Raw genomic sequence first — 15,064 nt, 5'->3', positions numbered from 1 at the left:
TTCTTGAAAGTATCCAGAGACTTGGCCTCCACAGCCTTCTGGGGCAGAGCATTCCATACACCCACCACTCTCTGGGTGAAGAAGTTTCTCCTCAACTCTGTTCTAAGTGGCCTATCCCTTATTTTTAAACTGTGTCCTCTGGTTCGGGACTCATCCATCAGCAGAAACATGCTTCCTGCCTTCAGAGTGTCCAATCCTTTAATAATCTTATACGTCTCAATCAGATCCCCTCTCAGCCTTCTAAACTCAAGCTTATACAAGCCCAGTCGCTTCAGTCTTTCAGCGTAAGATAGTCTTGCCATTCGGGGAATTGACCTCGTGAACCTATGCTGCCAGAATGCCTTTCCTCAAATTTGGAGACCCAAACTGTGGACAATATTCCAGGTGCAGTCTCACCAGGGCCCTGTACAGCTGCAGAAGGACCTCTTTGCTTCTATACTCAATTCCTCTTGTTATGAAGGCCAGCATGCTATTAGCTTTCTTCACTACCTGCTGTACCTGCATGCTTGCTTTCATTGACTGATGTACAAGAACACCTAGATCTCATTGTACTGCTCCTTTACCTAACTTGATTCCATTTAGGTAGTAATCTGCCTTCCTGTTCTTGCCACCAAAGTGGATAACCACACATTTATTCACATTAAACTGCATTTACCATGCATCTGTCCACTCACCTAGCCTGTCCAGGTCACCCTGTATTCTCCTAACATCCTCCTCACATTTCACCCTGCCACCCAGCTTTGTGTCATCAGCAAATTTGCTAGTATTACTTTTAATACCATCATCTATATCACTAATGTATATTGTAAAAAGCTGCACTCCCAGCACTGATCCCTGCAGCATACCACTGGTCACCGCCTGCCATTCCAAAAGGGAGCCATTTATCACTACTTTTTGTTTCCTGTCAGCCAACCAATTTTCAATCCATGTCAGTATTTTGCCTGTAATACCATGTGCCCTAATTTTGTTCACTAACTTCCTGTGTGGGACTTTATCAAAGGCTTTCTGAAAGTCCAGGTACACTACATCAACTGGATCCCTCTTGTCCATCTTCAGGGTTACATCCTTAAAAAATTCCAGAAGATTAGTCAAGCATGGTTTCCCCTTCATAAATCCATGCTGACTCTGACCTATCCTGTTACTGCTATCCAGATGTGTCGTAATTTTGTCCTTTATCATTGACTCCAGCATTTTTCCCACCACTGAGGTCAGACTAACTGGTCTATTATTCTCTGTTTTCTCTCTCCCTCCTTTCTTAAAAAGTGGGACAACATTAGCCACCCTCCAATCCTCAGGAACTGATCCTGAATCTATAGAACATTGGAAAATGATCACCAATGCATCCACGATTTCTAGAGCCACCTCCTTCAGTACCCTGGGATGCAGACCATCAGGTCCTGGGGACTTATCAGCCTTCAGACCTAACAGTCTCTCCAACACCATTTGCTGCCTAATATAAATTCCCTTCAGTTCAGGTCCTTCAGCCACTATTACATCTGGGAGATTGCTCGTGTCTTCCCCAGTGAACACAGATCTGAAGTATCAATTCAACTCTTCTGTCATTGCTTTGTTCCCCGTAATAAATTCACCCAGTTCTGTCTTCAAGAGCCCAATTTTAGTCTTAACCATTTTTTTTCTTTTCACATACCTAAAAAAGCCTTTACTATCCTTCTTTATATTTTTGGCCAGTTTACTGTAGGTAATCTAATCTAATCTGATCAGTTGTGATTCTCACCTGCTTCCCTCTGGCAGAAATAAGGATTTCAACTTTCATTTATTTGTATATTTGATTTTTTTGTGGGATGTATTGTTGACATTTTTGCCATCCCTAACTGCCCTTGATGTACTTCCTGAGGTACATGTGATGCAGACACACCCAAAGTATTGTTGAGAAGGGATATTCAAAACTTGATCCAGCAATCATATGGTTCCAAGCCAGGTTGGTACTAAGCTTAGAGAGTGATGTTCTCATGCTCCTTCAGCTCTTGTCTTTCTATGTTGTGGAGGGCATGGGTTTTGAAGAGGTGTTGTTCAGAATCCTCTACTTTGCAGCAGTGCATCTTGTAGATGGTACAGAGCTGACCACGTGTGTAGATTGAATATTGCAGATGGTGGTTGGGGTGTCTACCTATTGGGCTGCACTGTCCTGGATAGCATTAAGCTTCAAGTGATGTTAGAACAGCACTCAACCAGGCAAGTGGAGAGAGCATTCCATCACACTCCTGACTTGCAACTTGAGGATGGTGGACAAGGCTTCGCAAGCCAGGTGGTGAGTTAATCACTGCAGAATTTCTAGCCTGTTGGCTTCCTGTTGCAATATTTATCAGTTTCTTGTAGGCTTCATGGTAGGCTAATGCTAAAACTTCGGAGGTATGGCATTGAGGATACATTAGAGGTTTGGATTAGGAATTGGCTGGCTGGAAGGAGACAGAGGGTAGTAGTTGATGGATTATGTTCATCTTGGAGCGCAGTTACTAGCGGTGTACCACAAGGATCTGTTTTGGGACCATTGCTTTTTGTTATCTTTATAAATGATCTAGAGGAAGGACTTGAAAGCTGGGTAAGCAAGTTTGCGGATGACACAAAAGTCGGTGGAGTTGTGGATAGTGAGGAAGGAAGTGGTAGGTTACAGCGGGATATAGATAAGTTGCAGAACTGGGCGGAAATGTGGCAAATGGAATTCAATGTAGCTAAGTGCGAAGTCGTTCACTTTGGTAGGAATAACAAGATGATGGATTACTGGGCTAATGGTAGGCTACTTGGTAGTGTGGAAGAGCAAAGGGATCTTGGTGTCCATGTACACAGATCTCTGAAAGTTGCCACCCAGGTAAATAGTGCTGTGAGGAAGGCATATGGTGTACTGGGCTTTATTGGCAGAGGAATTGAGTTCCGGAGTCCTGAGGTCATGTTGCAGTTGTATAAGACTCTGGTGCGGCCTCATCTGGAGTATTGTGTGCAGTTTTGGTCGCCATACTATAGGAAGGATGTGGAAGCTTTAGAACGAGTGCAGAGGAGGTTTACCAGGATGTTGCCTGGAATGGTAGGAAAATCTTATGAGGAAAGGCTGAGGCACTTGGGGCTGTTCTCATTGGAGAAGAGAAGGTTTAGGGGAGATCTGATAGAAGTGTATAAGATGATTAGGGGTTTAGATAGGGTAGATACTAAGAACCTTTTACCGCTAATGGAGTCAGGTGTTACTAGGGGACATAGCTTTAAATTAAGGGGTGGTAGGTATAGGACAGATGTTAGGGGTAGATTCTTCACACAGCGGGTTGTGAGTTCATGGAATGCCCTGCCCGTATCAGTGGTGAACTCTCCTTCTTTATGGTCATTTAAGCGGGCATTGGATAGGCATTTGGAAGTTATTGGGCTAGTATAGGTTAGGTAGGATTCGGTCGGCGCAACATCGAGGGCCGAAGGGCCTGTACTGCGTTGTATCCTTCTATGTTCTATGTTCTATGTTCTTGTCCTTGGTAATTCTCAGGACCTTGCTCATGGGAGATTCAGTGATGTTATTGAATCTCAAAGAAATGGTTTTTTTTTTCTCCTGTTGGAGATAGCCATTGCCTGGCACTTGTGTCACTTGAATGTTACTTACACTTATTAGCCCAAACCTGAATATTGTGCAGGGCTTTCTGCACATGGATATTTCTGCATCCCAATCTGAGGAGTTACAATTTGTCTTGAACATTGTGCAATCACCAGCAAATATCCCTGATCTTATAATGGGGTGACGATCATTGAGAAAGCTGACATTGGATAGGCTTCGGAGACCACCCTGTGGAGTTCCTGCAGAGATGTCCTGGAAATGAAAGGACTGACTTTCAACAATCACAGACATCTTCACATGTGCTGGGCATGATTCAAACCAGTGGAGCTTTATCCCTGATCCCCATTAACTCCAGTTTTGTTCAGGTTCCTCGATGCCACTCTCAGTCAATGCTGCCTTGATGTCAAGGGCAGTCACCATTACCTTACCTTTGGAATCCAGCTCTTTTGTCCACACTTGAAATGTGCTAAAGATTGTGCGTTCATTAGGAACCAACGTCACTTCTGAATGTTTGATGCAGGGAACGTCAACGATGAAACAGTTAAATGTGTTTGACCTAGGGCACGCCGTAAGAAACTCAGTTGCAGAGCAGTGACATCTCATGACTAACATGATTGGCCTCCAAAAGCCATAATCATCCTCCTTTAGATTATGCATGACTCCAACCAGTGTAGTATTTACCTGAATTTCCATTGATTCCTGACTTGACAGGGCTCCTTGATGCCACAATAGGCTAAGGGCCACCTTAACATCACTCTCATCTCACCTCTGGAGTTCCCGTCCTTTGTTAAGCACTGAGGTCAGGAGCTGACCCTTGCAGAACTCAAATTGAGTATCAATGAGTAAATTATTGACAAGCAAGTCCCACTTGATTGCACAGTCAACACATTTTTCATCACTTTGCTGATAATTGTGGGCAGGGTAATGGAGCGGTAATTGGGGGAGCTGGATATGTCCTGCTTTGTGTTTCTGGACGTCTCTGGAAAATCTTGCACATTGTTGGGTATATGTCAGTATTGTAGCTGTGTTGGAACAGTTTAGATGGGAGTACAACATAAGTCTTCAGTTCTATTGAGGGAGTGTTTTCGATGACCAATGTCCTCTGCCTTTCCATGAGATCACATGGCATGAATCAAATTGCCTGAAGGCTGGCTAACTGTGATACTGGAGGCCTCGGGGGAAGCTGAGATGGATTATCCACTCAGTGCTTCTAACTGAAAATGCACGCAAAATCTTTTATCTTCTCTGAGCCACTGATGTGCCAGGTTCCCCCATCATTGAGGTTATCTGTGGGTCCTCCTCCTCCATTGAGTTGTTTAATTGTCCACAACTGGGCACAGCAGGACTGCAGAGCTTGGATCCGATCTGTTGATTGTGAGATCACTTAGTTCTGTCTATTGTATGCTGCTTCTGTTAATTGGCATTCAAGAAATCCTGTGCTGTAGTTTCATCAGGTTGTAACCTCATTTTTATGTATACCTGGTGCTGCTCCAGGCATGCTTGCCTGCTGCATAGCATGGTTGATCCCCTGGCTTGATGGTGATTACAGAGAAGGGGATATACCAGGCCATGAGGTTGCTTTTTTGTGTTTGAATACAATTCTATTGCTGCTGATAGCCCATTGTACCTTAGTGATGCCTGGATTTGCTGTGAGAAGGATAAAATAGAACTCAATGCTGGTCAAGGTTGGGGATGAACTGTGTCAGAAATTACCAAAAGGCTAATCAAAACTTATTTGGAAATGTCATTTAGCAAGGTTTCAGATGTTTGTGCCTTTTCATTCTGTAGGTCTCATTGGCTTAATGGCTTGGAGGGGTTAATGGCACAAAGAGGGCAAATTATCAGTGTATATTGTGCAAAACCCCTTTCCTAATGTTTCTTGCAGATAAACTAAATAGAGTTGGTGAAGCCTACTAATGTCTCTAAGCAGTAACGAAGAGTCCCAGTTTAAACAATACCATTCTTTAGATTAACATGTCATTCAGAAATGTTACTCAATAGATTGGAGGGCTTAAAACTAAGTTTTTACCTTTATAGTAATTATTTTCTATTTTCACAGTTACCCTGCATAATGAACCTATAGGTAGCTGCAGACAGCTCACCCTGAGTATTAGGAATCGTATAGAAATGTGGTCAACTTACCTAAGTTTCTGCAGCAACACATTCAGCACACTGACTTTATTTTCTGCCCTCATCTGATCCTTGGCAACCATCTCTTCGACTATGTTAACACTAATACCAATAAATGTGGTTTCCTTCAGGTCTAGTAGAACAGCACCTATGAATGAAAACAAACACAGTTTATGACTGGCTTTTGCAAACGTATCTTGTAAGTAGAGCAGAAATTAATCAGATTAGCATTGGACTAGGTGATTACATTGGCAGATATACCTACCTTTGCTGATGCCCCTTTTGAGTTCCAGGAGACTCCTGAAGGTGAGAGAAGGGACATGCGCTTTACCCCATCGGTCTGTATCCTTGTCCAGATCTTCTTCATACTTTATCCATCGTCCAGTCTCTTGCCAGTATTGATGTTTGGCTTCATTCATTTTCAGTTCATCAAATTCAACAAATACCTGAGGTATCTGAGACACCATAGCAGGGATTGAAATGACACAGAACGGTGAGCATCATCATTCTCTTTGCTAAAGGTACAGCATTCTAATTAATGCCCTCACAGTCTACTGGATAAGGTAACATCCATCAGATTTAGGTTGGTTCTCAAAACTTTGTACTCCAAATCTCTCCCGGTGATGCTGTTACCGTTGCTTGGAATAGTATACAACAAGAATGTGCTTTAAATTTTTCCTACCATTAAGGTTGTAAAATTTGGGCAATTTAAAAGCAGGGGCATAAGTGATTGTCATCATAAATTGTGCAAGTTTTCACAGGTGGAGGTGAGCAGAGTACTTTCGAGTCACCATGATTAACCTCAGGAAAAACTATCTTATCCTCTTGCGCAGATCTACTTTGCAAATTCAGAGACCAAAAGTTCATCGTAATAACGGATTCAGGAACTCTCCTCACTAGGAGACAGAAATATACAAGGCAACTCCATCAATGAGATAAACAATTAAATGGAGAAACAGGAAAATGCTGCTTTTTTGGAGAAAATGGTGAATAATGGTACAAATAATAAATAATTAAAGGAGCCTTGCTAATTGGGAGATAACGGGATCCCTGCAATGAAAGAACAGGAGAATATCTTCATTGAGGAAAATTTAAACACTGTTATGATTGTCGGGAAAATGGATGATAAATATTTAACTTCTATCATTTGGCTTTAATACTTGAGTCTTTCAGGGACTAAAACATGGCTTTAAAAAGGACAAATGTTCACCTAAAATGTTCACCTATGCTTGCCTGACCAAGCTAAGGTCATTGAAATGCTCAACAAACAAGGATCTAGTCTGAGCCAAAATTGGTATCGTCTAAAAAAGTTAATGAAACTAAAATCTATAGCTCCCAATTATTCCAAATGTTTCTGGAAGTTACACATCGTGATGAAAGATCATAATATTAGTCATTTGGCCCATCAAGCCTGCTCTGTCATTCAATCATGGCTGATATATTTCTCAACCTCATTCTCCAGCCTTCACCCTGTAATCCTTGATCCACTTACCAATCAAGAATGTCTATCTCTGTCTTAAATACACTTGGTGACTTGGCTTCCACAGCCTTGTGCAGCAATGAGTTCCACAGATTAACTAACCCCCCGGCTGAAGAAATTTCACCTCATCTAAGTTCTAAAGTTCCTTCACTCTGAGGCTATGCCTTCGGGTCATAATCCCCCTACCAGACGAAACATCTTCTCCATGTCCAGGCCTCTCAGTATTCGATAAATTTCAATGAAATACCACCCTCATACTTTTAAACTCCATTATGCACAGACCCAAAATCCTCAACTGCTCCTCATATGGCAAGCATTTCACTCCCAGGATCACTCATGAGGGGCCTCCTCTGGACGCCTTCCAAGGCAAGTACATCCCTCCTTGGATTTGGGGATGTCTGTGGAGAATTCAACTTGGGCAAAAAATGGGTGCACTGAGAAATATGCAAGTTAATCTTTGTGTATAGCTTTTTCTGCCCTGTAGAGGGCAAAGATGAGAAAAGATGGATTTGTCAGGAAAAACTGGAAGAAACTCTCTCTGCCTGTTTCTCTTATCAGCTTAAAGTATTAATTCCGAGTGAAAGAACAGTTGTTCATGCAGACCTCAAGAATATCTGAAAACTTTGTTACTGATGTGGAAATAGGTCAGCAGCTAAACAGCTGGCAGTCAGCCTTCCCTCTCACTGCTTAAGGGCTTCAAGAAATTTAAGCTGCAATTGCTTTTAGCTGCCTGTCTGTTCTGGACATCACTCCCTTTTCCCTTCTTTGTAAACTAACTTGTGTTTGTACATGTGCTTGATGTTGCACTTTCTTAGTTTTTCAGGTTTTAATTGGTAATGAAACTCCACATTGTATACATGCAATGACCCAGTAAATGATATTAAATGCTAATAGTTTCTAAATTCAGTGAGGAATTTGACAGAACTGTAGAATGCATTTCCCAATGTGACTCACTGCTTGAAGCGTCACATCAGAATCAAAACATTAACCATTGTACAAAGGTGGTCCCCTTCATTGATGGTAATAGCAGAATGAGGGATATACTAGGACGTGAGGTTAGTTTTGTGAAATACAATTTGGCTACTGTTGCACATAGTTCGTAACCTCATCACTATTTAGTTTTTAGCAACCAGTTTTATTCTGCATCTATTCCATTTAACCCAGTGGTGATTGTATTATCTTACACAAAGAGGACATCTCTATGTGAAGATAGGATCATGCCTGAAAGACTGCACAGTAGTCACCCCTACCAATAGTGTTATTGATGGACAAATTTGGACAAGTGGTTTGCTGAGCATAATGTCAATTGAGCTTTTCTGACTTGAGGGTTCTCTCATGTGCCATAGTGCAGTCTGACAGCTGTATCCTTCAGGATGCTGCTAGGTTGGCAAACATTGGTGTTTAGTGATGAACATCAAAGACCACAACACAGATCACGTTCTTTGTTTCTTCTGTGTGTTACAACAGCTTGGAGGAGGCCAAATCAGAAATTTCATTAGCCATGCTTGATTTGATGCAATGAGAATTCATGCAGTTCAGAGTCAGTTTTGAGGACTCACTGGGCCATTTCATCCTGACTGTACACCATTGAGGCAGCACCACTGCTGGACCTATCCTGCTCGTGGGACATGACTTATTCAGGGATATTGATGAAGCCGTCTGGGACATTGGCTAAAGGTATAATTCGGTCAGTATGGCAATGTCAACTTGGTGCTTCAATGGTCTGCAGGACAGCCCTGACTGTTTTGGCACAAGACCTCAGATGTTAATAAGGATGACCTTCCAGGTTTGATGGAGATGGGATGTGCCTTTATCCATTCTGGCACCAGTAAAACTATACCTGCTTGTAATTGTATTCTCTGTGACCTGCAGGCTCTCTGCCAGCTTTATCTTGACTCCTTCTAGGACCTAATCAAAAACAGAATCAACATCAAATGAACAATTTTTTAAAAAACAGACAAAATGTTTTAATGTTTTCCATTTGAGGGAACATCAGACTTTTGACTAAACTTCAAACATTTCAATTTTTGTTTTATTTTATGTCTTTTCTTACACTATATTAACTAACTAGCTAAACATATATATCAAATACTGGATATAATTTCTGATTACTTTCCTTTTCTCCCCTTCTCTTGGATTAGATTTAGAGGGACCTTTTGAGTCTCATGATTCACATGCAGAAATAATGTGCATTTGTCAGTATCCATAGCTCAGTTGTCCTAGAACAGATAACTGGCCTGTTGCCAAAGGCTACAACTCAAGGGATGCCATGCCACATCAAACATGACTGAGCTGAAGACCCTTCTGCTCTTACTGTCTGCCATTAGTACATTGGAAGGATTTACAGGATCGGATATGTTATAGTGGTACCTTCCATGAACATCTGTCCCAGAATGGGATGCAGGGGTGAAGACACTGACTGCTTCAGAAGAATATTATTTGCCTTAAATTCTCTGTCCTTTTCCATACTAATTATTATCTCTCCCTACAAACCAGAATGTTGATTGAGAGACTTTTGCAGCTGCACACTATTTGTTGCCAGTATTAGTGGGTGAGAGTTTAACTCATTCACAAGTCACTCCTTTGTCCACTATTTTGATGTTCACCCATTTATTTTAATTCCTTCTTCAAAAATAATGGACAGTGAAATCTGAATAACTGAAATTTCTAAAAGATAATTTCTGTGTTGATACACAGTTAAACATTACTGGGTGTAATTTCTTCATTTTGCATTACTTTTTGCCTATCTTTATGGAGCTTACTATCATTGATTGGACTTTCAGTAAACTTTCACCAAACAGTGTCCAAGTATTTAGAATAGAAATATGTAGAATGTGATTAAACTCTATGGAATAAATGATGGCTGTGTATAGCATCATGATGGAGGACACTGTTAGCCATGATATTTCGACAAGGAGCAGCCCAATTTATAGAATAAACTGTTAATCAGGAAGCAAATTCTTGAGTGTCATGATGAGAATAATTTGGTTAGTCATTCAATAATAGTTTTCAGATTTATGTAATTTTTTTCACTGATACTTTGCTTAAAATTAATAAAGTAAAACGTGTCTTTTCACATCTGGTCTGTTTTCCTCAGTCTAACTGAACATAACACAAAGTAAATGCATGCAAATTAGATTAGGGACATTTAAGATTTGTTGTACAACAAAGCTCTTTCGATTCATTGTAAGATGATTTCAAACAAGAAATGACATCGCTATCAGAACTAAGCTGAGACAGAGAAGCTAATAATTCAGACTGCATCATGGGAAGTTCATATGTATTTCAAGAGATTCAGTTTGAGGACAAAGGCAATCATGATCCAAAACTGTATGTCTCCTTACAACTCGGACTCCCGACATTGATTACTTTATTGAATAGCCTGGACTAGAGACATGCTTGGAAATCAATCTGTATAGGAACACTGTCCAACCCAATTCAAGCTGGTCCTGCTGCATCACCCTGGCCAGCTTATAATCTTGAGCTGTTGCCATTGCCTGTTCTTTGCTGCTGCTGCAGCTGCATTGTTACCGCCAGTTCTAAGAATTCCTAGATCACTGTCACAACCAACACTGTTGCTAATGTCATTGTCATAGTTTACTCTTCATTCCTGTTTTTCCTTGTTTCGCCTTGTTACTCCATAATCACTGGTAACTCTTTAGATAAATAGATACTGACAGAGAAATTTTCTTCAGTGAAGCATGTGTAGTGAGGTCAGAAAAATAGCCAAAAGAAATTATGACTGCTGCATAGAGGAAATTTGCTCCTTTATGTATTTCTTGTAAATAGGATCTATGTTTCCATAAAAATAATGTCAATGACAGAAACTAGTTAAAGAAAGTCAATTTGTGACATTTTGTCTGAGATGCTTACTGAAAAGCTTCATTATATGATTAGAAATTTCATGATAAAGTGAAATGATAAATTAGGGCAAGGGATAGGGCAATACAGATGCAATGGCAGTCATTTAAAGTGTTATTTCAAAATAACAAATACATTTTATAGAGTCATAGAGTCACAGAGGTGTACAGATGGAAACAGGTCCTTCGGTCCAACTCATCCATGCCGACCAGATATCCCAACCCAATCTAGTCCCACCTGCCAGCACCCAGCCCATATCCTCCAAAACCCTTCCTATTCATATACCCATCCAAATGCCTCTTAAATATTGCAATTGTACCAGCCTCCACCACTTCCTCTGGCAGCTCATTCCATACCTGTACCAACCTCTGAGTGAAAAAGTTGCCCCTTAGGTCTCTTTTACATCTTTCCCCTCTCACCCTAAACCTATGCCCTCTAGTTCTGGACTCCCCAACCCCAGGGAAAAGACTTTGTCTATTTACCCTATCCATGCCCCTCATAATTTTGTAAACCTCTATAAGGTCACCCCTCAGCCTCCGATGCTCCCGGGAAAACAGCCCCAGCCCCTCCTTATAGATCAAATCCTCCAAATTCCCAAGGGAGGGTGAATCATCTGTAGTTAACTAAGGAAGTTAAATATAATATCAAATTTAAAGAAAAGAAACCTTGATTATCAGAAGGACACGACTGGGAAATATATCATTCGGTTAATCAAATGCTGGATAACCGAATGCTGGATACCATAGTTAGCCAAACACTGGGACCTTGCGATCAGATAATCCAAAATTTGGTTAATCAAATGCTGGATAATCGAGGTTCCTCTGTAGTTGTGCAGAGATGAAGGCAGGTCAGCGGAGTGGGCAAGAATAGAAAAGTAGAAAAGAATGACTAAAAGGTTAAGGAGGAGGGAAACATTAGAGTATGAGAGAAAGCTAGCTAAAATATGTAGAGATAGTAAGAATTTCTAGAGACATTTCAGAAAGAAAAGATTTGACAAGGTGACTGTTAGTCACATACAAAATGAGTCCGCAGAACTAATCATGAAAAATAAGCATATGACAGCTGAATTGAATAAGTATTTTTTTTATTGCCCTTTACTATAAAGAATGTAAATAATATCCCAGAAATAGTCAGAAAATGGAAAGGAGGGGGAGTGATACTGAGCAAATTATAGTAGCTGCAGGCTGTTAAGTCCCCATACCTGAAAAAGTTCACCCTAGGATCATAAAAGAAAGCGCTAGTGAGATAGTTGATGAGTTGGTTTTAATTTTCCAAAATTCCCTAGATTCAGGAAAGGTTCCGTTGCATTGGAAGATTGCAAATGTAAGTCCTTTGTTCAAAAACAGAAGGAGACAGAAAGCAGATAACTAAAGGCTTGTTAGATTAATACCTGCCTTAGAGAAGATATTAAAAGCTTTTATTCAAGATTTTATAAGGGGATTGTTAGAAAGTTTTAGATAATCACAGAATCAATATGGCTTGTTCAACTACTTATTGAAGTTCTTTGTTTAAATGACACATGATGTGGATAAGGGGAAGTCAGCAGGTCAGAGAGGAGGGTGGAGTGGGTGGGTGGGAAGGAAGATGGACAGGTCAAGAGGACAGTGCCGGGTTAGAGGTTTGGGATTTGGATAATGTGTGGGGAGAGGAAATGAGGAAACTGGTTAATTCCTAATTAATCCTGTGTGGTTGCAGAGTCCCAAGGTGGAAGATGAGGCGTTCTTCCTCCAGGCATCAGGTGGTCAGGGCTTGGCGATGGAAGAGGCCAGCCTGGAGGAAGAGAGGGAGGGGGAGGGGAGTTTACAATTAAGCAAAAACATAATTGAACCAGCCACATAGGAAGTGTTCCTATAACAACAGGTTGGAGTCTGGGAATTTTGGGATCAGTAACAAACTTCCTTTATTTCAAAAACCGTCTGCCATCTATAATGCACAAGTCAGCTTGTGATAGAATGCTTTCCAATTGCTTGTAAGGGTGTACTCCAACAATGCTCAAAAAGCATCACACCAAAGTATTGCTTGATCCACACCTAAAACACTCAGCTCTTCCACCACCAGTACACAGGCAGAGTAGTGTGTGTTACCTACAATAAAGGCAAAATACTGTAAATCTGAAACTGCTGAGTTTCTCCAGTATTGCCTATGTTTGTACTACCTACAAGTAGCACTGTAGCAAGTCATCAAGGCTCCTTCATAAGCATCTTCCAAATCTGTGACTTCTAACACTGAGAAGGACAATAGCAGCTGCAAGTTCTCTTCCAAGTCATACACCATCATCCTTTACTGTTGCTGGATCAATGACTTACACAATTCTCCTTAATAACACTGTGGCTATACATACACCAAGTGGACCACAGTTCACGAAAGCAACTGACCATAGAACATAGAACATAGAAAAATACAGCGCAGTACAGGCCCTTCGGCCCTCAATGTTGCGCCGACCGAATCCTACCTAACCTACACTAGCCCAATAACTTCCAAATGCCTATCCAATGCCCGCTTAAATGACCATAAAGAGGGAGAGTTCACCACTGCTACTGGCAGGGCATTCCATGAACTCACAACCCGCTGTGTAAAGAATCTACCCCTAACATCTGTCCTATACCTTCCACCCCTTAATTTAAAGCTGTGTCCCCTAGTAACAGCTGACTCCATTAGCGGTAAAAGGTTCTCAGTGTCTACCCTATCTAAACCCCTAATCATCTTATACACCTCTATCAAATCTCCCCTAAACCTTCTTTTCTCCAATGAGAACAGCCCCAAGTGCCTCAGTCTTTCCTCATACGATTTTCCTACCATACCAGGCAACATCCTGGTAAACCTCCTCTGCACTCATTCCAATGCCTCCACATCCTTCCTATAGTATGGCGACCAAAACTGCACACAATACTCCAGATGAGGCCGCACCAGAGTCTTATACAACTGCAACATGACCTCAGGACTCCGGAACTCAATTCCTCTGCCAATAAAGCCCAGTACACCATATGCCTTCCTCACAGCACTATTTACCTGGGTGGCAACTTTCAGAGATCTGTGTACATGGACACCAAGATCCCTCTGCTCATCCACACTACCAAGTAGCCTACCGTTAGCCCAGTAATCCATCTTCTTGTTACTCCTACCAAAGTGAATGACTTCACACTTAGCTACATTGAATTCCATTTGCCACCTTTCTGCCCAGCTTTGCAACTTATCTATATCCCGCTGTAACCTGCCACATCCTTCCTCACTATCCACAACTCCACCAACTTTTGTGTCATCCGCAAACTTACTCACCCAGCTTTCAAGCCCCTCCTCTAGATCATTTATAAAGATAACAAAAAGCAATGGTCCCAAAACAGATCCTTGAGGTACACCGCTAGTAACTGCACTCCAAGATGAACCTATACCATCAACTACTACCCTCTGTCTCCTTCCAGCCAGCCAATTTCTAATCCAAACCTCTAATGCACCCTCAATGCCATATCTCCGTAGTTTTTGCATTAGCCTACCATGGGGTACCTTATCGAACGCCTTGCTAAAATCCATATACACAACATCTACTGCTTTACCCTCGTCCACCTCCTTAGTCACCTGCTCAAAGAACTCAATAAGGTTTGTGAGGCACGACCTGCCCTTCACAAAACCATGCTGACTATCCTTGATCACGTTATTCCTATCCAGATGTTCATAAATCTTATCCCTTACAATTCTCTCTAAGACTTTGCCCACCACAGAAGTCAGACTCACTGGCCTATAGTTACTCGGGCTATCCCTACTCCCCTTCTTGAACAAGGGGACCACATTCGCCATCCTCCAGTCTTCTGGTACTATTCCTGTTGACAATGACAACATAAAAATCCAGGCCAATGGCTCTGCTATCTCCTCCCTAGCTTCCCAGAGGATCCTAGGATAAATGCCACCAGGCCCAGGAGACTTATCTATTTTCATCCTTTCCAGTATTCCCAAAACCTCTTCCCTACATACTTCAATGCCATCCATTCTAATCACTTGTGACTCAATATTCACACCAGCAACAGTGTCCTGTTCCTGAGTGAGTACTG

At 41.5% G+C, this 15,064-nt stretch overlaps 1 protein-coding gene across 6 annotated transcripts in view; it reads right to left on the bottom strand.

Annotated features, from left to right (window-relative positions):
* Positions 1-15,064, bottom strand: part of LOC132830817 (anion exchange protein 2-like) — an 88,079-nt gene that overhangs the window by 46,224 nt on the left and 26,791 nt on the right. For all 6 annotated transcript variants that reach the window (XM_060848681.1, XM_060848683.1, XM_060848684.1 and 3 more), the window contains 3 exons: positions 9,001-9,068; positions 5,946-6,135; positions 5,693-5,828 (listed from right to left, as the gene is read on the bottom strand). In XM_060848681.1, the coding sequence (XP_060704664.1) occupies positions 5,693-5,828; positions 5,946-6,135; positions 9,001-9,068 (394 nt within the window). The remainder of the gene's footprint in view (positions 1-5,692; positions 5,829-5,945; positions 6,136-9,000; positions 9,069-15,064) is intronic.

This window comes from Hemiscyllium ocellatum, chromosome 32, assembly GCF_020745735.1.
Source record: "Hemiscyllium ocellatum isolate sHemOce1 chromosome 32, sHemOce1.pat.X.cur, whole genome shotgun sequence".
NCBI lineage: Eukaryota > Metazoa > Chordata > Chondrichthyes > Orectolobiformes > Hemiscylliidae > Hemiscyllium > Hemiscyllium ocellatum.
This window is presented reverse-complemented; position numbering and strand designations above follow the sequence as displayed.